Source organism: Lampetra fluviatilis, chromosome 4, assembly GCF_964198595.1.
Source record: "Lampetra fluviatilis chromosome 4, kcLamFluv1.1, whole genome shotgun sequence".
In the NCBI taxonomy this organism is placed as follows: domain Eukaryota; kingdom Metazoa; phylum Chordata; class Hyperoartia; order Petromyzontiformes; family Petromyzontidae; genus Lampetra; species Lampetra fluviatilis.
Window position 1 is genome coordinate 9,174,425 of NC_136278.1, and position 27,367 is coordinate 9,201,791.

Sequence of the window (27,367 nt, forward strand, 5' to 3'; positions counted from 1 at the left end):
CATCAGCATGGCTGCAGCGGGGATTTATTTTAAGTGTGTGTATGACCTTTTGAAAATGGGTGGCTGTGTTTCTCTTAGGGCTAATGCCCATGTCAGGGTACTGAGACAGCACTTTCGTGATGCTGCCTTTTAGCCCTGAGGCAGGTGGAAAAAAAATGAGCGTCCTCTTCGCCTCGGAGGATTTTTTTTGCTTGCACAGTTTCAAAGAGGCCTCTATTAAGTAGCACACGATTGCACGAAAAAATCCTCTTAAAATGAGCTGCTGGTAAAATATTTAGCACTGGGAGCATCGAAAAACATCAATGGTTCCAGGCCACAGATTATTAACTGGTCCAGTGAACGGTGTTTTATTGTGGGTGAGGCCCATTGAGTAGGCATTGGGAGTGAACCCTTTGTGTGCTATCATCCTATTATCAGGGGATACTTGAAACTGTAACTGATGGTTCTCAGGTTTGAGAGATTCCACTGTCAAATTAACCGTTCTTTTATTTACATCAATGACAAATAATATATACCTTACAAAAATATATACCTGACAAAATATTTCAATGTTTTCAACAAATTACAAATGTATGTCTTAAGTTCTGTTCTCATTATTAAGTCTCAAAAAAGGTGATATGCCTTCAATTATCAAATGGGTATCAGGCAGTCATCTCCATGTGTAGCCTTGAACTAATAGAAATTTTACATTCCGAAAACTGTCGCATAATTTCCTGCCATTATAAAAGCAATGTACACTCTATATAATTAAATACCTTAATCTGTATGTCTCAAAAACCTCTAGGGTACTTCCCGACAAGGTAGAGGAGCTGAAATTTGGTACATAGGTAGCTTTTAGGGCACAAACAACAGGAAGTACTAGATTTTTTATTTCAATTTTAAGTGCCCCATAAACATGTTTGCGTGTGTCATTCATAAGCGATTAAAAATATAAGATTAGTTTGATAGAGCGTTGAATAGAAAATACAATTAAAGTGAGAACCATTGTTCTATCTTTTATTGTTTTTCAGCTATTTCGGATTAAAGTGGTTATGATTGAAAAAATACGCACTTTATGATGTTCAAATCTGAATAATTCGAAAACGGCAAAAGATAGGCGCTTCCCCTCATAGAATATTAAGTTCATAAATGTTTTGTTCTTTCTAATAAAATAATGGAATATTGATATTGAGTGGTTTCCAATGGGTACGTCTTTAAATAATAAAAGTTGAATAAATATTGTCAACAATTTTAGTTTTTTGCGGAAAAGTATTTTTTTTGGGAGTAGTTATTAGTGTCTGATCGTAGATAAATATTGTAAAAAATCATCAGGTAAATTATTATATTTATTGAAAACGTTTGCCTGGCGAAGAGAGGCTTCATGAACTAGTTTGTAATAAATTGTATTACTCAAATATGGACAGCAAGTACGACCAATACATTCCATGATCAATAAACATCAGTTATACATTTTTTACCTAAAATCTTACATTTTCAGTGTCAAAATATAGCATCTGTTTATCTTCTTAACATTTGCACAACATATCTACATGTATGAATTAAACCTCTGACCTAAGGGATCGTATTTATGCATGTATAAACGCTGAATCACCCATTTGAAAAATGATGGAGCTCACCCAACTGGGTACCAAGTGTAAATGTTATCAAATTCAAATGCTATTAAACATTGTTGTAATGTATGTGGATTGCATGACACAATGAATGAAAATAATAAAAAATATCGACAGTGTATGCTGCCTATTGGAGTGATGTCATCATAATGAATAATTTTTAAGGAATCATGCTGCTGTGTTAGTCAGTGGAGGAATTTCCCATGCCAATATTGGCATGCAGACTGTCATAATGAACTTTGTCAAACGGCCATTATTGTACGAACATTCACCACCAGTTTAGGCTTGCTATCCTAAATTAAATGCTTGTGCATCTGTTATACTGGCAGAATGGCTGCCACTAGAGCCCTATATATGCTATATTGTCAATTCAGACATTTAAGAAAAGGTTGGAGTGTGCACACTTTATCCCACCACACACAATTGACGAACATATGGATAGCTAGAAATCACTTCGGATAATGCACTTTTACTGCATAGTGAGCAAGGATGGGAAATGTTGCTTAAATCTCAGACTTTTATAATCAATCTGTGAAGAATACTTGTTTTCACATGGGTTATATTGAGCATATTACATTTAATATGAGCTGAAGGTATACAAATGAGTCGGTGGCATAAGCAGCAGCCAGATTTTCACAATAGCTTTTCCACCTGAATTGATTTAAATTGTGTCACGTGCTCGGATGAGCGTATTCCCTGAAAGGTCATTGTTTAAGAGGCCTCCGGGTCAATCATCTTCAGAGTTCACACATTATTATAGAAAAGCTGCTGCATAGTCACACAAGATATGTCTGCAGCTGTGTATGTTAACAAAAAAATGTTAATTCATCAAAAAAAACCCGAAGGTTAAAAACCAAAGGTCCTATTTCTGCTCTATTGGTTCACACACATATTACAACATAACTATTTGTGCATTAGCAGTTATGTTCCGATAACATGATTAATAATGTCCATTCTTAAATATAAATTGGTCCTTGCCATGAGAATGTTGAATTTTTACCACTGGCTCAGGGCCATCAAAAGAGCTTCATGTGAGTTAGACTAACCTATTTATACCGAAAATTCGCTATAAATTTGTTATATGCGGCTTTGCGGTGGGACAACATTGTCTGTACGGTGGGCTACTCATTCGGAAGCTGTCTCGTGCAGTGCATTGGGGGTTGGGTGAGTGCGCTGTATGCCCATTTTTGGAACGCATCGACTGCATAAAGCGAGGAAAACCTGTACTCTGCTTTGTGAGCAGGGAGATATTTTTCCTTTGAAGATGTATAAAATACATCATATGTAAAATGTACATTACTAATATTATAGCCCAGACATGTGTGTAACGTGCGTGACGTCACTCCACATGCCGCACCCCCCCCCCCCTCAATAATACAAATTATCTTGAGCGGGTGGATTTTTACACTTACGTGGAAGAAAGTCGAGCGGAAAGATATTTTTTTGTCGCAAAGTCGCTTCAAATATGACGTTTCTTTACAGAAAGCAGAAAGTAACGGTAAAAAATAAATACCCGCAGCACAGTGCTACATCCGTATGTGACGTCACTGCAAAAGAGGCCCCCCCACCTCATTAATAATCATGAGCAGGTGGATTTTTACACTCACGCAGAAGGTCGAGCGGAAATAATTTTTTTTCGCAAATTCGCTTTAAGTTTGACGTTTCTTCATTGATAGTGAATGAAAGAAATAATTATACGCAGCAACAAAGTGGATTTGGTGTCTTTATTTATTTCTTGAGCACTTGAGATAAAAGGTAAGTCTCATTGATGCGTCTACATTATGGTAAAATAGACATTTCTCGGTGATTTTCCACATATTGCATCGATTTACAATTTATTTCAACCCCAGCGACCGAAAGTAAAAGAGAATGAAGTATCAGAGCAGTGAATTTGAACAAATTGAAGGTCAGTTTATATACAGTGCTACAATGACATGAAGTGAGGTGTTTTATGACGTAGTTTTGTGCCAGATTCACTGCCATTAATACAGTGCTACAGTGAAATGCAGTGAAGTGTTATATGACATTATTTTGTGCAAGATTGACTGCCATTAAATTTGCATATCAAGAGAAATTTAGCAGCATCAAAGGGAGGGGATAGGGGTAGCTACCCCTATCCCCTCCCTTTGATGCTGCTAATCCTGCATAATGTACGGGCATAATATGACTTTGAAACCCCCCGCCCACCTCCTACGCATTTCACAAGTACAGTGATACCTCAGTTCACGAACTTAATTCGTGAACTGACTCTGGTCGCGAACCGAATTGGTCATGAACTGAGGCACATTTTCCCATAGGGTTCAATGTAAATCCGGTTAATCCGTTCTGACCTTTTTTTTTGGTTTTTGAAGCACAAAAATATGAAACAAATTACAATACACATTAGTACTGTACAGTATCGTAATGTATAAAGAGAGAACACTAACCTTGCTTGAGATGACTTCAGTAAGCACTCAAACGGGTGAACTGTACAATACAGTAAGTACAGTATTGTACAGTACAGTAGTACAGTACTGTATGTGCTAAAAAGCACACCAAAAAGCAACAAGTCACTGAAAGTGTCTTCACAGTACTCACAGTACTTCTTTCTGCGTCTCTTCTTCTCTCCACGATCTTCCTACAGGAAGTCACGACCATGTGACAGCCTGGAAATAGCATTAAAATGGCCGCGGCTCCTGTTCGTGAACCGAAGCGGAGTTCGTGAACCGGAGCATATTTTTTATGAACTTTTCTGTTCGTGAACTGAGTTGTTCGTGAACAGAAGCGTTCGTGAACCGAGGTATCACTGTAGTGACTAATCTCATATCTGCATTTCCCATAAATATGCTAAATTTCTCTTGATAGGCAAATTCTTTTGTCAAGGCGCTTTCCCCCCTCCAACCCAGCTTAAATATACGCTCCAAGCCTGGGGTGTTTCATTCAGACGCTGTCTTCCCGACAGACCTGTTCTTCACCTGCGTTGTGGCCGAAACGTCGTGAGAATTATTGTATTATGTTTTATTTTTATTATTTTATTATTTCCCTTCTACGTGACTTTACCGAAAGAACCAAGAAGATGAATCCCTGCAGTCACGAAAGCTTTAAATCGAAACTCTGCTTGATGTTTTCGTAAATATTACAGCTTCCATCTAGGTCGGGCAAAGAAGCTAGTTCCAAATAATGTTATTCACGTATTATTAAATATAAGCTATTAGCAGAAAATACAAGTGATGTGTAGTAATTTATCAGTAATAATAACGTGACTTACACCAACGGTTTTAGTTTTGTTCATGGTTATATTGCAGCAAGGGCGTAACAGTGAAGAGAAGTGTGATGGTAAATGTACATTGAATGTTTTATTGTTCTATAATAAATGTGTCCCTTGAATGATTCCCCTAGTGAGCAAATCATCAAATCTCATTGCAAAACGTTGACTAATCACAATTCTTTTGTTGCACCCCCATTAATAATAATATTATTCATTTGCAATGGTCATTAAAGCTGCTTTCTCATTTTTGCTTTTCAGGAAAGTCTCACGATGATAAAGCTGAAGATCCCAACATACTGCTCAATCTATTGCTAAGGAAGCAAGTTGTTAATTTCTTTTAGAAGATGCTCATGCCTATTAAAACTTGCTGTAAAGGTATATAGAGACAAAGTATTTTTTGATGACAACTTAATGCGAAAATTTTGGAATTTTAGCATGGTTAACTACATATCTACATTTCTCTGAATGTGTAAAATATAAATGTAGTGTGCACATTTTGACATTTAGTTAAAGCAATGCGTAGGTTTACATGCCCCACTTATAATTGCATTCTACTTTTTTTTCCAATGTTTATTATTTCTTCATTTTCACAGTAAAACATTGTCAGGTGCATTTAATGAAGCTTGAATATGTGTATGCATTATTTCAGCGAAAAGTAGAGGTGGGTTAATATTAAGTGTATAATTATATTATTTGTGACGTTTCTGTATCGCTATTGAACAAAGAAAGCTAATAAAACTGCATTGTCTGATGAATATTCTTGCCTGATTAGTTTTTGTACTTTTCCACAATCATGTTCTTCATAATAAAGTGTAATGTGCTTCAATAGGTTTATAATTTATAATCCTGTGTAAATTCAATTTAGACAAACACCCACAGGTTCCAATCAGTTTAATAACCTGCAGTGTTGCCACACTCATATATCATGACTACATTAACTTAAATATTTATAGTGTGTGTGCCTGTGTGTGTGGTTTACATTTTTTTACATTGCAGGCCCATGCATACATATGCTTAAAATGTAACTTTTATATATATGTTTAAAGGTATTCCCAACCCCAATTGGCAACAATGCCAAAGGATACTGTGCACTTCATTTTATGTAGCTGACATTTGATATATTGAGTGAATTCAATATCAAATGTTTAGAAAATGTCTCATTGAAAAAACATGGATATGTTAATATCAAGGCCCTTCTATACAATTTCCTATGGATTGTAAATGTCTAGAAAAGTTAAGCATGATGTGTTTACAACAAGATAATTGGTTTTTTACCCTTTTACCTGGCAACAAAATTGACACCTTTTTTTACAAGGAGTCATGTTTGCATTGACCACAATACCTGCGGTCGGAATGCAAACAAAAAACACAACTCTGATAATGTATGCAGTGTCCCTGAAATTGATTGGTCCACACCCGAGACAGCTTTTCTTAGAGCCTAGTCTCACATGGTGTTGGACCAGATGATGCCAAAAGGCACATTGGAACCTTCTTTGCTACTGGCAAAGAAGGCTCCAATGGTGTTACAACAACTTCATTTTATAAAGTACTACAGTGTTTATTTTTTGTACTTGCATGTATGGAGAAAGTGATATAGCTGTAGGGTATAATAGAAAATGACTTAAGTATGGCTAGATTGTTTGCAGTCTGATGGGTTTGTTCAAATATTACTGGATAACGTAGTGTGCCTGTGGCTAAACTTCAATGTACATTTCTTAAAGGACATGCGTTACTCCTCCAGCATGTGCAGCATGGCTTTCTGTGTTTATTACAATATATAGAGCATCTCATGCTTCGTTACTTAAAACCTTATTATATCAGTCAATAAAGCTTAAAGTGGTATTATATAAATGTCATTACAATTAATACACTTGTAAAAAATATCAAGCAAATCAACTGAAATATTTTTTTGCCATTTATTTTTATAAAATTCTTACTTGGACATGAGCATCAGGATATACAACCTCCACAGATACATATTTATTAATATTATAACAATCCAATATTACTGAAAGGGCAGCTAACAATTCCATATTTTTTTTTTCCTGAAAAGTGAAAATACATTCTTAAGTTGCTTAGACTGCACAGCTGAGTTGAGTGAATTCAAATTTGTCCAGATGTTGACAATTACTGGCTGGAGATCAGGCCAGTGAATGATTTATTTTAATAACTCACATGTTGCTACGGAATCCCAAAAAAGCAAAAATCGAAAAGAGGGCAATGTTACTCATATCACAAATCCCAACACCACACACAAATGTATGGTGCCATGCACACACACACGGCGGCATGCATTTCAATAATCAGGTGACAACACTGTGTGCTTCATCACTATGTGATATCACGGTTCACACTGCCCCGATATGCAGTCGTGTCTTTAGGTAATTGTATTCTCTGTGAGCTAAAGGACCCTAGAGGTGTAGACTAATAATCAGTAACGATCTTACAGTAAGAGTTTAACCATACACACGTTCCCACCCCCTTCGTATATCTTTAACTTAACTCTTTGCTTCTAAATACGAATGGTGTCATGAATCCAATGAATCTATACATATGCATAGGCACATTTACATTTTTTATTTCTAACATGCTTGTCTCTTCAAAATGTTATTGCAATTGTGCCATCAGTGTTGTGTTACAGGATGAAGAAATTTGCAGCTCCAGCAGTACATCACTAATTAGAAAATGGCCTATGTAAGGAGATATCCCAGACTGTTTCTGAGATACCTTCAAGTGCCCTTTTAGCCACACCAGAGGCACTGCAACTTCCCCTATACACCCTGCTATAGAGAGGTTTGCTGTATGACATACCGAAATGCATAAGTTGAGTTGATCAAACAACTATTAGGGTTTTTGTGCAGCAATTGGTAACAGAACTAAAATCTTCAATTGTCTAAATTTGAGGCCGTTTTAATCATGGGTTGCTGCCTGGATTAGAAACCATTATCTCAGTGGTCTGAGCCACCCAGCCACTGCAACGTTTAAACTTGGGCATTTTACTTTCACGGTACCAAGATGAAGCGCTCGGCTTTTGTTTGAGTTCAAGATTTCCCTAGAAGGCCGTCTGTTTGCGGAGCCTATCGAGCTATGGAGGAAGAAAGAAATAAAAAACCCCACAGTTTGATTTGTCCCCCAAAATGTAGAGTACATGATCCATTGAATCTGTACAACGAACTTTCAGCAGGAATCCTCTGTGCTAATGCTTGTATATATTGACATGTACGAGGTAATCAGGTTTTGCACATTGTGTCAAAAAATTGCAAAGAGGTGGCTGCTTACATGAGAGGCTCCAATTAAATACATTTGTAAGTTTAGGGGAAAAAACCCTGCCGTGATGCAAATAAGTATGAATAGTAATTAGGTGCATTTTATTTGCATATGCGTTATTTCAATTTAACACAATATGTCATCACGCTTTGCATTTATTATGTGATCAAGTAATAGGATAACATTTGAATTTATCCACCTATTTGACTTTAATGTGTGTATTTTAATCATGTAATTACTATAGCAATACGTGTACTCGTGACGGATCATTATTTCATGTGGTTTATGGTTTATGTGGCTGTGTTTCAAGCTATGTTTCAAGCTGCTTATCTGGAGACAATAGGGTCAGTGCCTGCTGGACAAACGATACGCATTTTTTGTGCTCCTGAAAGCATCGTAAACAACCACAGAAAATATATTGCATAAAATACGGTTTGGTGGTGAATTTTGCATTGTTGTGTACAGATAATAGTCATACATATGCTGGTGGATTTAAGCAGTACAGTAGCGGCCACGAGGTATTGCACATTCTGTCGGAGCTAAAGGACACCCGCACAAATTGTGGGCGTTATTTCTTTCATAATATTTTGGATTATCTTCACTAACATTACATCACTCATAGCAGGATAAATTGACATGGCAATGAACTTGTGCTCATGAAATGCAATATAAAATGCAAGGGGCCCTTGCACCAAGGTGCAGCTACTGCGTAGGTCGTTTATATTCGGACCCTTGGAGCAATCTGAGTGAGATGCTGGAAAATACTGCATTCCGAGCTACTCGCACAAGCCCACTCTCAGTCACGCCAACTTTGATTTGAGCAATTACTCATCAAATCAATATGCGTAAGCAACACATCACATTCCAGGTTTCCATTGCCGGTGTAAAAATAATAGGACGTAAGAGCCCTTGCGAAGACAGCCCCGTAGCACCGTCTACACCTTGTGCACATCAAATAAACCTACGGCTGTCAACCCAGTCGTTACATCTCTGTGTTGTCTGAATACTGTGTGTGCAATTGGAGATGGACACTGAGCGTGCCTTTAAATCAGTGGAAAGGGAAAGTCGCACATTGAAAGGCTGCGAGGACTGATGTGGTTTCGAAGGGCATGCGCTAAGGCATCTGTAAAACTATACGGGACACGCAGGAACATATCATTTGTTCAGGCTGACCTGCCAACTCTAAAGCAATCCTAAGGAGGTAGGTGGTCGTTTGGCAGGGCAGCTGTGCACTCAAGCTTAATGTGACATCATGGGCATGAGGCAGATTGCACTGGCACAGTGCCCCTGATTGTCTTATTCACGCAGATTGGGTTCATCTTTAACGCTGAGCGTTAAATATGCGCTAGCCGCTTCTGCATTGTACGCTAGTTATCTTTCGCTGCCTTTTTCATTTCTCTCTGATCTCTCTTTGTTGGACTCCCTTCACCCCCCAAACCACAACCATGTCTTCCTCTCCGTTGCCTCGTTCACGACCACCTGCCACTATCGTGATATTGTGCTGTTTTCATGTCACACGTCGGTGATATTTTCACGTCCAATGTCACGTTGGAATTTGTATTTTACCATTTGGATTATTCTTTCAGACACAAGCACACAATGCATGAACATTGTCAGAAGGATCAAGAGTATTTAATAGGTAAAAGGTAAATATGTATATATACTTTTAAAATATATATTTATTAGGTTAATTTTCCAACGAAAGTCTTTGCTTGTACGTATTGGGGTTTTTAATACTATACAGTCACCCTTGGTGCTATGCTGTCTCCCCTCCCTCTCTCCCTCTCCTTGAGGGCATTTCATTCCAAAAAATATCTCCTGGGAATTTCTTCCATCAGCACGTTGCTAAAAACAACTTAGGAGCAGACAGCGCTGCGTTCAGGCTGCGTGTGACGTGTTTGGATACAAGCCGCTCATGCGTCTATCGATTTGAGGGATAGAACGCGGCACAAATTGCCAATTGCTTTATTATTCTGAAGACTTACGGTCACGACACATCTATGGGGACACGGTGAGTTCTAATAATTAAAACTGCAAAACGAGGTCTTAATTCTCAAGTGTTATTTTCGTTGTATTTTATTGTTCCTTACAACTATCGTGCAATTGCTGCAAATTAGTGCAGCCGAATGCATGTGTTAAAAAATCGTAAAATACCAAGGAATGGTCAGACACGTGGGTGAATGTGCGCTGGCGGGACACGTATTGATGCTGTTCTGGTGAATAAGCCTGCGCGTTCTTTATAACGCGTGCATGGGAGAACATTTGCCTTGGGGGCTTCGTGCACGTCGCGAGTGCGATTCTCTGTTCTGCTGCAAGGGGAGAGCAACACAACACACCGAGAGACAGGTGAGTACATCTTGTAGATTCTTTTTTACATCCCACGAAAAGACATCCTTATCAGCGGTGATTTAATGTGAACGATTAAATAACTATGTAATCGTTTGCATGCGTGCTCCCCCCCCCCATGTCCTCGATTGGAGCAAGGCTCAATTGCATTTTATCAGTGGCAGAATCCGCGGTGCAATGTGAGTTATTTTATTTGTCGGTGGCATCCTTGGGTCCCTACATGCGAAAATCAAATGATAATTTATGGAAGATATTGGTACAAAGAATGTTTACACACGTTTTTTTTAACCTTTTTTTGCAGGTAATTTTTTAAAATTTGGATCAACAACCAAACAGAAAAGGATGCTGCTGTTATATTATAGCTTGCTGTTACAACTTATCAAGTGCAGGTAAGGTTGATACATGCCACTCATAAGCCAAACGTGAACACATTCGTGACTTTGTTCTGTAAGGATAGTTTGTATAATGCGAATCGTACTACTACTACGAGCACTGTCAATTACAGATGTACGGTGTATATGCTGACTTTACTGTTATAATGCAATAAAAGAGAAAATGTAAATAATCAGCGACGTTTTGGGCAATGGCCCTTTCTTCATAGCAGACGAAGGGTTATTGCCCAAACGTCACCGATTAGATATGATTCTCTTCGAACGCAGTGTTGCTGACGATTGTGTTGAGTTGTTTTTGTTAATTCTGCTTGTGCATCCCTTCCAACGCAGTAGCACCAAATAACTTGTTCACTATTACAGAATGCTTTCACAGTTAAGTTAATGCGAGTCACATGTGTGCAACATAACCAAAGAAAATTGTTCATTGTAACGCTGATTTTTTTTGTGTAATTATCATGCAGATAAAACAAATGGAAGGGATTTCATTCGTGAACATAAAACGCTTTGCATTTGCAAAACACGTGTGTGTGTGGACGTTAACTTCCACAGCAGGCTCAGAGTGCGTGTGTGTTTTCATAGTTATAGTTGGAATTAAGATTGAATGCAGCGGAGAAAGGACGATTTTGAGAGCGATAGGGTTAAAATAAGATAACAACAAATAGAATTAACTTTGGGTCTTTGTCTCAATGATCACAAGTGTATTTAATGGTATCCCAAAATGTGACGGTGTATGTCTGCATGGTTAAAATGCATGTCTATGATTTAAAAAATATATATTAAAGATGCATTTTACTTTTTTTATTTGTAACCGACACACTAGGTATACATTTTAACACTTAGAAAATTAGTTATTGAAGTTTCTCTGTTTTGAGGTTTTCAATAACCTCATAGAAATGGATGCCCTACATACATTTTTTTTAATTATCCATTAAGCTCCACCTGCTATGCATAAGCTCTTTTACAGTTTTTATTTCAGAGATATATTAGGCGAGATTTTTTGTCAGCATGAAAAATGTAAATTCATAGAAAATTGCCTTGTTATCATATTAACACAATTTGAATCTGCACAGTGATGATGATTGAATGCAACAAGTATTTTTTTTATTATAAAAAATGGCACACGGAGATTATGCAAAAATAATCCTGGAATTGGTCTGCCAGATGCATTACAACCGTAATGTCACAGCCAGGCAAAAAAAACACCAGTCAGTATTTTCAGTGGCGTCACTAGGGGGGTGCGGGGGGTGCGGACCGCACTGGGTGACACCAACAGAGGGGGTGACACCAAAATTACTGTCTATACAATTTTTGTGCAGTGTTTCAGCAGAATTTTTTTTTTTTATAAAAAAAATATATCCCAGTACAGTAGTTGGTTATAACAACAAAAACATTTTTCGTAAGCCCAGCTTACATGTACTGTATCAATATACCTACAAGGCTAAAACTCTATGCTAATTCACTTTTTTAACCTTCTCAAGCGCTCCGGTCAGAGATGTCATTATTACCCAATTACAGTGACGCTTCGAGTCACATGGTTTCCTCTGCAAACGCTACAAGCATGCGCTGTTGTTTTCGGCGCTAGTCGCTGATTTTGTAAAATTTTCTGGTGTTTTAGCTACAATATTGTGGTAATTAGTATTTGGGAACCTATATCAATAACTTTTTGAGAAAGAAGTAGCAATTCAAGGAAATATTGTAATTTAAAGGTGTAATTTTATTTTTGCTAGTTGTTTATGTCACTACTATTTCCATTACATTCAGTGATATACGGGAATTACGATTTACAAGTAACATTAGTACAAAAAACATTACGAAGGATTCTATATGGTCTGGTACGGGCGGAGGTCCATGAGGGGTGACACCATGAGTTACCGCACTGGGTGACACCAACCCTAGTGACGCCACTGAGTATGTTCAGTAAACTTCTCAGTGTGTACCTTCTCACCTTTTGTCAACATAAACGATTACCCTAATTGCTGTGCATTTCTAAAAAAATCATCTAATCGTAATCCATTTTCAATGTTCTCTTTGAATTGGTCAACAATTATATTTGTTGCTATATTCAGTAACTATATTTATTATCGATCAGCACACGTGCAGCCTATTTTGCCAATCCACTGCTGGACGAGGGCCTTGCTACGCCCTCTTGGTCACGGAGATTCTTTGTCAATGCTTCACCATATCGGTCGTTAGTTCAGTGAAAGCATTCTCAATGTGGGAGGGGGAGAGAGTTACAGTGCAACAATTTATGTTTATGTACTGTCCTCTGTTGCTAATGTCTAGTAGCCCAGCAGCAGCCTATAATGCCTATTTTATGCATGGTGGTCACCCATCCCAGGATTATTCAGGCTCAACTCTGCTTAGCTTCTGAGATTCAATGAGACCAAGCGCAATCCAGATGATATAGGCAAAACAATAATCAGTAATACACCGTAGTAATTATTTTTCCACACTGTATTGGGGTCAGGTGTCTCTTTTCAAATATATTCTATCGTAGTAGGATATAGCATGGTTATAAATAAGGGAATTGCATGATTGAGTGGATAATTGATTACATTTGACCATTACAAACACCACTGTCAGCATATATTTAAGAAGGCACAGCATTACATGCATCTCCTTCCGTTTGATGGGTTTACACGTGATGTTTATTTTTTCTGGTGGAATGATAATGTGTGTTATTAACATAATTGTCTGGTTGCAGAGAAATGTCCAGTTTATTTTCGCTACGGCATTCGTACACGATCTTGCTTTGTAATTATAATGACGCATACGGACCCTGTTGCCAATGTATTGGCCAGCCAAGGAAGTCAAGAATACAAGGAGGGTGATGCCCTTCCTCAGAAAATTCAGAACCTCATGCGGGGATATAACAAGTACCTCCGGCCCTCTTTTGACAGTAAGCCGTTTATGTTTGCTCGTTCAAAAAGTGTCACGTGCAATGCTTTAAACATTATTCATTTGCAATGACCCAAAAGCAGCAGTATCTGGAATACGATGTACTTAAAAAAAATCAACAACGGTGTGCTAATATTTTAATATCGTTTGCATTATAATTGAATGTTCGGGATAGCTGCGGGGGCTGTCCAATTCTATTGGGGTCACTGGCTCTCACTTTGATCATTAAGATTGCACCTAAAATTCTATCGCATGGGGTTGACGGGGGTCAAGACTATTTGCATAAAAAGGCAGATAGATGGCTCTCATCCAACACCAGATGTTTCATAGCACTACTGTATATGAGTTTTCCTAATAACGTTCTAACACGTAAATACAAATGCTAATATTTAAATGACAATTGCTGCTTTGCTAAATAACATCCTCCAATTTGTCTCTGTATTGCTTAGCAATTGCTAATCAATAAGCAATGTTTTTTTCATCATAAAGGTCTCTGGCATCCTTATGGTACCTTAATGAGCACTCATTATAGTTAATTTTGCCAACCCAACATTAAACACAACACACTACAGTAAATGAGGAAATTTGTACAAAATACTCTGACCTCGTATATTATGTAGGTCACGATATAATTCGCTAATCTGAGATTGGCCTCATGGCTAATCAAAACATCTATCAAGGAGATTGCAAACATCTCACATGTTATGTACTGTACATATACATTTTGCGAATGCAGTTTTTTTCAATGACTGATAGTTATCTTCTTGGTTCTTTCGGTTAAGTCACGTAGAAGGGAAATAATAAAATAATAAAATAAAACATCATAAAATAATTCTCACGACGTTTCGGCCACAACGCAAGCAGCCGTCCTCAGGTGAAGAACAACTCTGTCGAAAGACAGCGTCTTTCCAACATAATTATTAAATGTTTTATCTTTATTATTTTATTATTTCCCTTCTATGTGACTTTACCGAAAGAACCAAGAAGATGAATCCCTGCAGTCACGAAAGCTTTAAATCGAGACTGATAGTTACTTTAAATAGATTATGATGAAATAAATGGATTTGAAGCTTTCGTGACTGCAAGGAATCATATTCTTAGGTTTTTTTCGGTAAAGTCACGTAGGTAAAACATCAAAATTAATGAAAATAAAATAAAATAAAAACAAAAATCACGACGTTTCGGAGGCAACACAAGTCTCTGTCATCAGGTGGGACCGTCACAGCCGAATTAGCTGCATCACTTGATGCAACTAATTTTTTCGTCACAGCCGAATTAGCTGCATCACTTGATGCAGCTAATTCGGCTGTGACGGTCCCACCTGATGACGGAGACTTGTGTTGCCTCCGAAACGTCGTGATTTTTGTTTTTATTTTATTTTATTTTCATTAATTTTGATGTTTTACCTACGTGACTTTACCGAAAAAACCTAAGAATATGAAATAAATGTTTTACTTAAAACCTTCGTGACGGCAGGAATTACTCTTTGGTTCTTTCGGTAAAGTCAGGTAGAAATAAAATAAATAATAGAGTATGACGTTTCGATTGCAACACAAGCAACCATTATCAGTTGCTTGTGTTACAATCGAAACGTCGTACTCTATTATTAAATTTTCTTTTCTTTCTACGTGACTTTACCGAAAGAACCAAAGAGTAATTCCTGCAGTCACGAAAGCTTCAAATCAAGTTTCTTTCGGTAAAGTCACGTAGATAGAAAAAAAAAGTTAGAAAAAAATATATATAATAAAATAGAAACAAAAAATCACGACGTTTCGATCGCAACACAAGCGGCCGTCATCAGGAAAAGGGGGGTTAGCCTCTAAAGGCAAACTGTTTATAAAGGTTTAAAGATGGGTATAGCCCACGTGTGTCAGCAGCATGGGCAGGGCAGCTAATGTTATAGATAGGAAAAAATTAACCCGTAAAAACAAAGTTTTTCACTATAAATCCTTTATATGCGTGTTCAATGGGCCACAACCCAGCCCACATTGGTCTTTGAAACGGGAGGCTAGAGTCCTCTCGTCCTCTGGCTTGAGATGGCTGCCACCTATGGGTCAGATGATTGCCTGCCACCATTAAGCAATTGGTAATTAAATAATAATAAAAATTACCTAAAAAGTGTAACATTTTTGAATTTTTTTTCACGAAAAGAAATTGTCACGCACAACGAGTCTGTGTGCAAAATGTCAGCTCGATTGGATCACGGGAAGTGGGTTAAAAAACGACCGAAAGATTTGCACGGTCGTAAGCGCGTAAGCAAGCAAGCAAGTGAACTTAATATAAAGGATTTAAAAACAACGACACCGGCGGTGGGTTTCCACCAATCAAAGGGCCGCCAGGCAATCATTGCACCTCGCTCCAGACACCCACACTGCTGATGGTGGAGGTTGACAAGAAAACACAATTTTGATTTAAAGCTTTCGTGACTGCAGGGATTCATCTTCTTGGTTCTTTCGGTAAAGTCACGTAGAAGGGAAGTAATAAAATAATAAAAATAAAATATAATCAAATTATTCTCACGACGTTTCGGCCACAACGCAAGCAGCCGTCCTCAGGTGAAAACCAGGTCCGTCGAGGCGACAGAGTCTGAGGCATTCAGACTCTGTCGCCTCGACGGACCTGAGGCATTCAGACTCTGTCGCCTCGACGGACCTGGTTTTCACCTGAGGACGGCTGCTTGCGTTGTGGCCGAAACGTCGTGAGAATAATTTTATTATGTTTTATTATTTTATTACTTCCCTTCTACGTGACTTTACCGAAAGAACCAAGAAGAAGAAAACACAAATCAAGTCATGACCAAAAGTGGTTGATGACATCATTGGAAAGATGTCATCTACCACTTTGGGGTTTTAATTTTCTTATTTATTCACTTAATTTTTTTTTCTATATACGCGACTTTACCGAAAGAACCAAAGAATATGATGAAATTATGAGAATGATGTAATACGAATTAATTGTAGTTTTTCCTCTCATGACATGTCAATTAAGTATATTTTTTACTCACATGTATTCCTTCAGATGGGCCAGTGGCCATCGGCATGAGTCTCGACATTGCAAGCATTGACACCATCTCTGAGATCAACATGGTGAGGCAAATGAGAACAATAATAACATTCTTCAGGAGAAAAGTGATGTTTTTCTCTCCACATTTGTAGTTATTTTGCTTCTTTGAATCTCAACAAGAACAGTTGTCTTTTTGCCTATGAATGTGAGCGAAGGTAATGGCAGGCAGGTTTTTTTACGTGTATGCATAGCTAATTGTTTGAGTTATTCTGAATATTTTAACATGGGAATAATAATTACTTTTCCTGGAGACAAGCTACAGAACATGTTACATTAACGTACACTGGGAGATTCTTTTGGAAATGAATACTGAGTACATGAAGAAGCTCCCAGGATTTGTAGTGAAACATCAGACATCACAGCCAATTGATTTCCGAAAACATATGAGAGAGCTATGCAGTGCAACCGCAAAAACCTACGCAGTAGACGAGTTACTTTAATTACAACGGATGCTATCTTGTCTAATTGTCAAGATTATATTGAAATAGCAGCTTCAACATAGTCACATAAATGCTTTGTAATAAGGAAGGAAGGTCATTTAAAATCAATGCTTAAAAATGATTTAATGACAGTGAAATATTGGCAGCTTACTTCAAAGTCACTAAGTCTCACATAGGCATGAAAATATGATTTGTTCCAAGTTGCCTGGAGCCAGAATAAAATAAGCAGAACAAGAATTCATGATATATATTTTAAAATGCATTCTCTATATATGTCCTTACATTGTGATATTATTTTGACAAGAAACATTTTCTTAGAAGATAGATAAATAGCAAACACATGCGCAATTATTATTATGCTTTTTACATCCAACATGTATATGAAATACAGCATTTCCTGGACAAGTAAAAAAAATATCGCGTCATATGGTGTTGATCTTGTACAGTGGTACCCCGGAGATCGAACTTAATTCGTTCCAGAAGGCCATTCGAACACCGATTTGTTCGAGCACCGAATTAATTTTCCCCATAATAATTTATGTAAATTACATTAATTGGTTCCAGACACAAGAAATATGTCATTATAAAACATTTTTACACGAAGTTTACAGTAATTACATGCATAAAATCATACAAAAAAACAAGAAACACAATAAATAAATGTAATAAATGAATAAATATATGGAATAAATGAACTATGAACTTCACTTTACCTGTAGTAAGGAGAGTTGATGGCTTGAGTGGATAGTGGTGAGGAGGAGGAGGTGGTGGTGTTATTGTTGGAGGGGGAGTCCCCTTCCATAATAACGTCGGGCAACTTCCCTTCTGGGGTTCTTTCTCTTTTGTGCCTCTTTCCTGCCTGTAACTGTGAGTCACTTGAGCTCTTTCTGACTAAAAACTTATCTAAAGAGGTTTGTTTCTGCCTCCGTTTTAGGATGTTTCGAAAATGACTCATTGCATTATCATTAAAAAGATTGCTCACTCGGTTGGGTACTGCCTTATCTGGGTGATATTTTTAACTGAGCCTCTCATATGGTAAAACCTTTGTCTGGGCGAGCGTCATGCATGCTGGCCATACGCGTCTCAGCCGTACAGGTTCTTTCAAGTCTCAATTGCCCGTTCGACCTCCGAATTTCGTTCGGTTTACGGGGCAAAAAATGTTCGGAAATATCGTTCGAACACCAATTTGTTCGAATTCTGGTGCGTTCGATCTTCGAGGTTCTACTGTATTTTATATATATTGCATGTCAGCTGTGTACCTAAAAAATTTCATGGCTGGGAAGTCCAGTTGTCTCGAGAAAGCAGGTAAATGCCAATTTAACCCTAGTTTCAGTACATTTTATAATATACTCTTAGTTCTTTTGGTAAAGTCACGTAGGTAAAAAATGAAATTAAAATTAATTTATTTACTAAGAGTATGAATCCTTGCAGTCACGAAAGCTTTAAATCTAGAATTTTATAATATGTTGTGGGAACATCATGAATAATACTGCCATCCTTAGAGAGGGTTGTTCAGCATTATGGCGCAGCCAATGACTTTATATGCAAGTGCAGAGAACTATTTTCCATTACCACAGAATACTCTTTCCCAAGGCGATTATCCCCCGATCATTAGAAACTCCTTAGCAAAGGGTATAAACGGTTTAATATACATTCTTTAAAAGATGTTGAAGCAACTAGATGCACAATTTAGTTTTTATCATCCACAATCAATCCACCGCTTGGATGAAGCCCCCCCTCCCCACCCCACCCTCCAAGTCGTCGTGATCTCTCACGATTCTGCGATGTAAATATGATACAAGTGGATGTCGGTGTATGGTGCCGGCCCTAGAGGGCCATAGCGTGCGATGCACTATCATTGCGTACACCCCGTAGGTGGGTGTAGTACCAGCCCTAGCGGGGCTTCGTGAGCGCTGGGATAGCGATGGCACCATGCATAGTGTGCAGTGCGGGTTCCCACTAGAGGGAGTGGGAGAGTGTCAGCCCTGGGACAGGGTTGCCTCGCGCCATGGCACTCTGGTTGACCCATTAGGCACGTGATCAAGAGTGTCCATATGGAGGCCCCCAGGTGGGGGGGGCTAAGGGGTGATCACGTGTCCGGGGAGAGCTCTCGAGAGGGAGCTAGAACGCTAGCGAAGGTGGGCGGGGCCAAGGGCGGAGTCGGCCCCAACCCGGGAGGATATAAGGTGGGTCCCTGGGAGGGACCGGGGTTGCTTCATTCTGCAAGCTGGAAGTCCCACGTTCTACTTCTGAAGAGGCACCAACACGTGGCCCGGGACCCGAGTACGGGTTCCGGTCTGTCGTAGCCATAACTCCTGTGTGGTAGTGTAGTTAGCTGGGTGGTCACCACCCTAGGCTCTATCTGGTAAAGGGGCAGCTACCCCTTTTGTATATACGTGTTGTGTAATAAATGTGTTGCCTCTGAAGAAGAACGTCTGCGCCACAGTTGGACTCACTACATATTATTAAACGCGTTCTTTACAGTGATGATCAATGTGAAATATGAAAACAGTAACAATTGTTGAATAGCCTGTTTATAGAAAAAGAAATTGCTCTTGTCTGAAATATTACATTGGACGTGTTACAGGTATGGCTAGTGAAGCAGTGTTTTTAGCCCACACATGGCCCACTTCTGCTACGAGACCACCCAGATTCTATGGTCTTCCTAAAATCCATAAAGAAGGTACTCCACTTCGGCCCATCGTTTCCACTATCAGCTGTGGTTTTCCCACCTGATGATGATTGCTTGTGTTGCAATCGAAACGTCGTGATTTATTTTATTTCATACATATGTAACAGGTTCCGGAGACACTTGTAGAGGTAACTTCTTTATTACAACACAACACTCCAACAGTCCTGATACTCTGTTACAGCCTAGGTACACAGGCTAGGTCCACAGCCTAGATACTCTACTCTGGCTACGCTCTGGAACTTGCCCTCCCAAGGTCGTAGAGTCGGGAGTTCCAGAGTCCCACCACTCGCTCTCACAACATCCCAGGGTCTTCAGATGGCTGGTCGTGGGTCTTGGGTCTTGAGTTACAACTGGCCCCGATCGTCTAGGGAGCTCCCCTTTTTATGCCTAGTCCAACGAGGGGTGGGGCCGTGTGCGCCACCAGACATCCCACAGAGCACACACAGCCCCCCCGTTGGCGGCGCCAAAAGGCTTAAGCGCCTGGGAACCCAACGCCTGGCGCCCAGAGGCTTAAGCGTCTGGACCCCCTGGGAACCCAACGCCTGGCGCCCAGAGGCTTAAGCGTCTGGACCCACCCGGGAACCCAGAGCCCCCAGCAGCCCCTCCCTTCTTATGTCACTAAACATACATGACTTTACCGAAAGAACCAAAGAGTATGGATTCCTGTAGTCACGAAAGCTTCAAATCTAAGTGTTACACAGTGGCTAATCTCTGTTGGTGGCTATGAGCCAGTGCGGTAATTTCCACGTTCCTGTGGTAGGGATCTGTCTCTATAGGACGGCCAATGTACAAAAATGGAAATTGTAAAAATGCTGCAATATTGTAGGTTGGATGGTGCTGTGGAACTTCACTCATGATCAGACGGGTTGCAAGATCAACTTATCAACCCTGCGTGGTCAATAATACCAGTAGCACTTTGTGGAAAGTCAACAAAGGCTGTCCTAGGGATAGAATGTCTATAGGTTGCACTATGGATTAACTGTCCATAGAAATGTGGAATTTCCATCACTTACTTTGGGCGACCACTCGAGATCAATACTACATGGGTCTTTGCCTATGCAGCACTTCGTTTTGACTTGCTGTACAGTACGATAATGACCATCTTACTGGAGAAAATGTTGTCCTGATTGTGCTATCAGCGTCATGCTAAGAGACAAAGTATCCATTTAGATCTCTGCACAGCAGTGCAACCCTTGAACAGAGCCACCAACAAAGATGTGCATCGCCTCCCCCCTCCCGCGCCCCCTATACTCATTTGAGCAGGGATATACTTGGACTCACTTTATAAAAGCGTAAGCACGTTTTGTCACGTTTATTCGCGTGCTTAAGTCAAAATAAAGCAACACACGAAAGGCATACGGCCCTAATGAAAGCATCCCTTGCGATCAGGACTACACGGCGACAATCTTCCTGCGGCAGCGCTGGCAGGACGAGAGGCTGTGCTTCGAGGGCAATAAGAGCCTGAGTCTGGACGGGCGGCTTGTGGAGCTGCTATGGGTGCCCGACACCTTCATCGTGGACTCGAAGCGTTCCTTCCTGCACGACATCACGGTGGAGAACCGGCTCATACGCATATTCCCCAACGGAACGGTGCTCTACGCCCTGCGGTGAGCATGGATGTGATTGACAGCAAGAGGGTTTTTTTTTGCACGAGCAGATGAAACGTTCTCTCATGTCATGGCCCAAGATGCTTTCACACATACACACACCGTGCTGTGAGACAGCGATGCTGTCAAGGGTGATGCCATGAGTTTAGGCTTCACCCCATGTTAAATGAGATTAAAAATACATGCTTAATATGATTCCAGATGTGTGCAGAAAAATAACTTGGGTCCTTAAGAGACAGTCAGAATAAGAATATTTATTTATCCTGGAGAAATCCGATGAGCTATGAAGCTCTTTTTCGCAGATCTCCAGTAGGCGTGAGTCAGCAAGTTACAACAGCAAACAATAACAAAAATTTATAGGACTGCAAAATAGAGTAAAGGTAAAGCAAGTCACTAAAATTAAAACAATAGATAAAGCATATGAGTACAAATTTCACACGTACATAAATTCCTTTCGATTTTTCAGCGCTCATGCAAACTTGGGCAAGGTAGAAATACAACAGCCTTCAGTCCCATACCACACCAATAAAACACACAGTCCCTCCATTAGAAGTGCACCTTAAAATGTAACTATTGACACATGGGTAAGGATCAAAGTTACAAATCACATTGGCAAATTTGGTTGTATCCAGCACTTAACTGCTGCTTCAGGATATTTTTTAAAGGAATACTTACGATGTTAACGGAGGAATAAGGTTGTTCCTAAATGTTGGTGCTGCAATGGCAAAGGCTCTGTCACCTATTCCAATTGTTGTTCTAGAGATAGTTTAAATGCAATTAGATGTATGTCTTAGGTTTATTAGGTTTGACAATGGGGTTAATGAATTAGCTAAGTATAGCACAGATTTGCCAATAAGGTTTTTTTATGGATGAACAGGGCCCAATGTAAATGTATTCTTTCATCAAGTGATGTGAGTATGGATATTAAGGAGAGGTTATAATGGTGGGTCCTGTGGTACAGCCAGTGCAGAATGATAAAGCAGGTTTAGTTTGTTCAATGTTTCATTAGTAGCTGATCTGTATGCAGCGTCAGAGTAGTCAAAAAGTGTGAGAATTATAGTTAATCAATCATAAAAGGCATGCTGGAATGAGTGATACGAGGTAATCATGAACAAATAGTACAGGTAAAGTCACGTAAATAGAAAAAATATATATTTTGATTTTATTTACAAAAAAGTATTTTTTATTTTATTATTTTAATTTTATTTTGATCTTTAGATTTTTTTTTTCTATTTACGTGACTTTACCAAAAGAACCAAGAATATGAATTCCTGCAGTCACGAAAGTTTTAAGTCAAAATTCAATAGTACAGGTTTTACATCCTATGGAATAAGCAAGCCTACCACCGTTGATTACTATGATAGCGACAAGGCAACCACTTCTAATTTCACATTCGTATTGAGCAATCCTGTTGGGATGATGGGTTGGGTAGATGTCGAACTAGGATTTAAACTCATAACTGTTTAATTACGAGTCAGGCAGCTGGCCCAATGTGTAAATTATATCAAATAAATATATATATGTGAGTCTTTCTCATGGCAGCAAAGCTCTATATTACAGTCATAGATATGTGTGCATGCAATAACAATTTTTATTTTGTTAATAAAGATTAAACACTGTTTTATTTGGGTCAACTGAAATATTTTAAAGATAAACATATTTCAATGATCTTGTATACCTTGTACAATTTGAAATGCTGTTTACGTAAAATTCGATTTCACGCATTAAATTAGTTCGTATGAAAGTGCTACATGTCACAAATAATTGCAATTCTCAAAGAAAAAGAGATGTAACGTTGTACTTATTTGTTGTCAAAGGTGAATGCCGACAGCGGTTAAGCACCACTTTACCTTGCTGGTAACAAACCCTTTGGGACAAACTACCACAGGCGCTCACTCATTTTTATAGCTGTGCAATACAGTATTTTAAAATGTGGGAGGGCATAAATAATTGAAAATGTACATTTGCTACCATTGTATTTTGTTCGAATATGAGAAGTGTCTTCGTGTTACATAAATATATAAACTCCTCCAATTTGTCCAAATTGCTATTTTTTTGGTAGTTAGTTCTGTTTTGGAATCAAAGCTCTTACAATTTCATAATCAGTTGAAATGCACGGTATGTTTTCAGGCTAATGCCAAACATGACATTATATTCACTTTGAAGCCACTGTTAAACTGCTGGCTAACGATACATTTAAACTTAGGACAAAGATTGTGAAAGACCGAAGGTGGAGATTACAGCACTACGACGATCACTGATAGCAGAGGGTTGCTGCTGCGATAAATCTTGACACTGTCTTCACAGATTGTGCTATTTTGCGGAGGATTATTGCTACATTCACAACATCGTACGCTCGTACATTACTTTCGTTGCTTGAGGCAGCACTATTGAGCATTACAAGGTCACTCGCATTTTTAGACGCAAATGCAGTGTTTGGTTAGCACTGCCGATAACACGATTATTGCTACTAATTATTTATTTAATGGGTAACTGTCAAATTAAATCTTGACTTAAAGCTTTCGTGACTGCAGGAATTCATATTCTTTGGGTCTTTCGGTAAAGTCACGTAGGTAGGAAAAATAATATAAATAAAATTATAAAAATAAAGTGAATACAAAATAATAAAAATATCACGATTGCTTGTGTTGCGATCGAAACGTGATTTATTATTATTTTTTATTAACTTTATTTTCATTTTTATTATGTTATTGTTATTATTATTTTCTTCTATCTACATAACTGTCAAATTATTACAATACTGCACAATGTTTGCATGTACATAGCACCTCAATCGCATCTGGAGACAACGGACACACCCGAGGGACATGGGTATACTCTGGAAAGGAGGAATATTAATACATTTTAGAAATGGAAAGTGATGCTTGGTCACAGGCAGAGGAGAATCGGCAACTCGCAGCACAGCTGCTTGGGAGGAAGGGAGTTTCAGACTGCGAGGGCTGCATTGACAGGAAAATAAAAGGACACTAATGGATGTTACCCAGCAACCGATTTCAATTAAATGACACATTGAAAACCAGACATGCTAATTAAGAAAAGAGTGAGCTCTACGATGTAGTTAGGTTTGAATTTTTAAACTCTTTCATTTTCTCCCCTCTGACCTGTCTCACACGTGGCCTGAAAGAGGGAAATAAACTAAAAGCAAACCCATTTACAGGCACCCCTGCGTTGCGCACAAAAGCTGCCTCAAAACACCCATCAGCTGATCAGCAACTGCCTTTGAAAGGCAAATATTAATAAAAGAGCGCTCGGCTGACAATTGTCAGGTCATTGGTTATGGCATAGATGTCGTAATTCTGAAAACTCTATAGAGCCAATTACAACATAATGTAACACGATTTTTGCCCCTGGGTAGTAAGTGTTATTTTTTTATTGCTTATGCCTAAAAGTATAGAAAATGTCTATTATTCCCCACAAACTTTTGTGAGCAGGACTTTATGTGAAGAAATGGCACAAATGCACGTTTTCTCATTGAAAATAGGTAAATTTAAAAATATGACTGCCCTGGTCACAAAAGCAAAGTTTGTGGGGAATAAAAGCCATTTTCTGTACTCTTGAGGCATAAGCAATTAGGATATAACACTTACTACCCAGGAACAAAAAAAATTGTTACACAGTGTTATTAATAAAGTGGATTATTAACTTTGCTTTTGTGTTCTGGTCACAAAAGCAAAGTTTGTGGGGAATAATAGCCATTTTCTGTACTTTTGAGGCATAAGCAATTAGGAATTAACATTTCCTACCCAGGGACAAAAATTGTTTTGTTACAATGTTATCGGACGTTCCGTTGAGACCGACTTCGCAACTTGACACAAACTTTTGCAAAGACACTTTTTAACAAATGGCCTTTATTGTTTGTGCTCTCTGAGGGTTTGCTCGGGTGGGTGGGAGGGTGAGCTTTAACAAATTATGACCTATGATGCTTTAATCAAAGGAAAGTAGAGATGAAATTCGAAGTCAAGCTTGAGATTAACGGTAACACCCACAATATTGTGTGTGATCGTTTGTACTCTTTGGAACTTTATAGTCATATCACCCTGGACTTTGGGTCATTACATACCTATATTTCGCAAGAACATTTACCTCATTTTAAAACGCACAAGATAAGCTCGTCGTAAAGTCCTCCCTCCTCTAATTCCACTGCTCACCCTGTGCCTTTGCTGATATAGTAGAAGCTGAGGTTGATGGGGAGCAAGTGGAAAGGTGGGGCATTGGTACCAAATTAACCTGCCTGATGTGTGCGTACACATTCGTGCTGTGTGCTGGTTGCACGAGATAGAGAATACAATTGGTAAACGAATTTCAAATGCCATTACAACTTTCATTGTCCTTGTGATGCTTGTTATGTAGTGGCACAGATAAGCAACATAGAGCTTATAACGTATAGAATGCAAACTAGTATGGAAACACATGTGTGTGATTGCTTTTTTGGCATGAATGGCAGTCCTGAGCTCGTGATGGAAATTGCAAATTCCTGCGGCAAGGGCTACTCTAAATAGAACAACCAACTATTTACTTGATCAAATGTGTTGTTAATTTTATTGTCACCGGAAGGATGATGGGCTAAGTAGACCACCATTTATAATTACAGCCCTCGATCATAAATTACCCCCTTTGTCCTGCAGGCATTATTTATCTTTATTGGTGTCAACCTTATCCAATTGAATCCCACTAATGCAGTGGTTCTTTATCTGGGGTGCACGCACCCACTGGGGTGCGAGATGCCCTTTCTGGAGGTGCGAGACATTGCCAGATTTTTTTAGAAGTGAAATAATCGAAAACACAAATTAAACACGGGCACGTAAGTACAACTGCTTTGTTTCATCAAACCCATGTATTTATTAACATGATGACATTTTTTAACGATTAAAAACCAAAGGGGTGCAAGGTTGCAGTAAAGGCTAAGAATCACTGCACTAATGGAAGGGAACCACTCAGCAGCTATACATTGATTGCACCAGTTATATACAGCGTTTATATTATATGCAAAGTAAGTATTTGAATGGCTCAAGCACAGTGATTTTAATTTCTGTATCAATAACAACGAAATACAGAAAGGATGAATGCCTCTAACCGCTGGAGTCTGAATGTTGATCTATTTTGTTACATATCAATACACTGTATTATATTTGTATGGGAATGTGTCCAATTATAGTACTGAAACAGCAACTCTTAGAGGCAACATTATTGTTGCTGCATGATTTTAAAATGTTAGCAATTTCTACGCGCTTTTAAAACAATGTTATTTACAGAGTCTGTGGGCGTGCACACATCTGTTTTGGTTGAGCGTTTATAATGTTACAATCTGCAGCTCTGTCTATTTATAGTCAGTGCACTACATGTTGTGGTATCGTACAGTCTTGTGTGCATTATTATATATATTTAAAGTGCCTTTATTAACATATGAACTATATTATTGGATGGCAACAGACAGACATGTCCACATACGCATTCTTACCAGTGAAACACATATACAGCATTCCCTCGTTATTCGCGAGGGATACGTTCCGGAGATGCTCGTGGAAACACATTTCGCGGGTAATTATATTGGCCTTATATATTTATTACCTTAAGTAAATATTTAAATAAGCTTTCTCTCTCATCACTTTCTCGCACCACATTCTCTCTCATCACTTTATCTCATTATTTTGTTTCATTTTCTCTCTCGATGCAGTCGTGTAGAGTTCCAGATGCGATTCGCAGATAGCCAAAATCGCCGTTAGCAAGTTCGTTAATAACGAGGGAATACTGGACTACCATTAATAGTCAGGATGGGCCATAATA

The 27,367-nt window shown here is 38.8% G+C and overlaps 2 protein-coding genes across 2 annotated transcripts in view; both read left to right on the plus strand.

The window, feature by feature from the left end:
• The window catches only part of PACRGL (parkin coregulated like), a 43,130-nt gene extending 37,518 nt beyond the window's left edge, over window positions 1-5,612 (plus strand). Inside the window, exon 8 of the mRNA XM_078855091.1 lies at window positions 5,116-5,612. Within this exon, the coding sequence (XP_078711217.1) occupies window positions 5,116-5,172 (57 nt within the window). The 3' untranslated portion in view covers window positions 5,173-5,612. The remainder of the gene's footprint in view (window positions 1-5,115) is intronic.
• Window positions 5,613-10,774: 5,162 nt separating this feature from the next.
• The window catches only part of GABRP (gamma-aminobutyric acid type A receptor subunit pi), a 41,385-nt gene continuing 24,792 nt past the window's right edge, over window positions 10,775-27,367 (plus strand). The window contains exons 1-4 of the mRNA XM_078855092.1: window positions 10,775-10,859; window positions 13,664-13,761; window positions 16,779-16,846; window positions 21,345-21,562. Of these exons, the coding sequence (XP_078711218.1) occupies window positions 10,813-10,859; window positions 13,664-13,761; window positions 16,779-16,846; window positions 21,345-21,562 (431 nt within the window). The 5' untranslated portion in view covers window positions 10,775-10,812. The remainder of the gene's footprint in view (window positions 10,860-13,663; window positions 13,762-16,778; window positions 16,847-21,344; window positions 21,563-27,367) is intronic.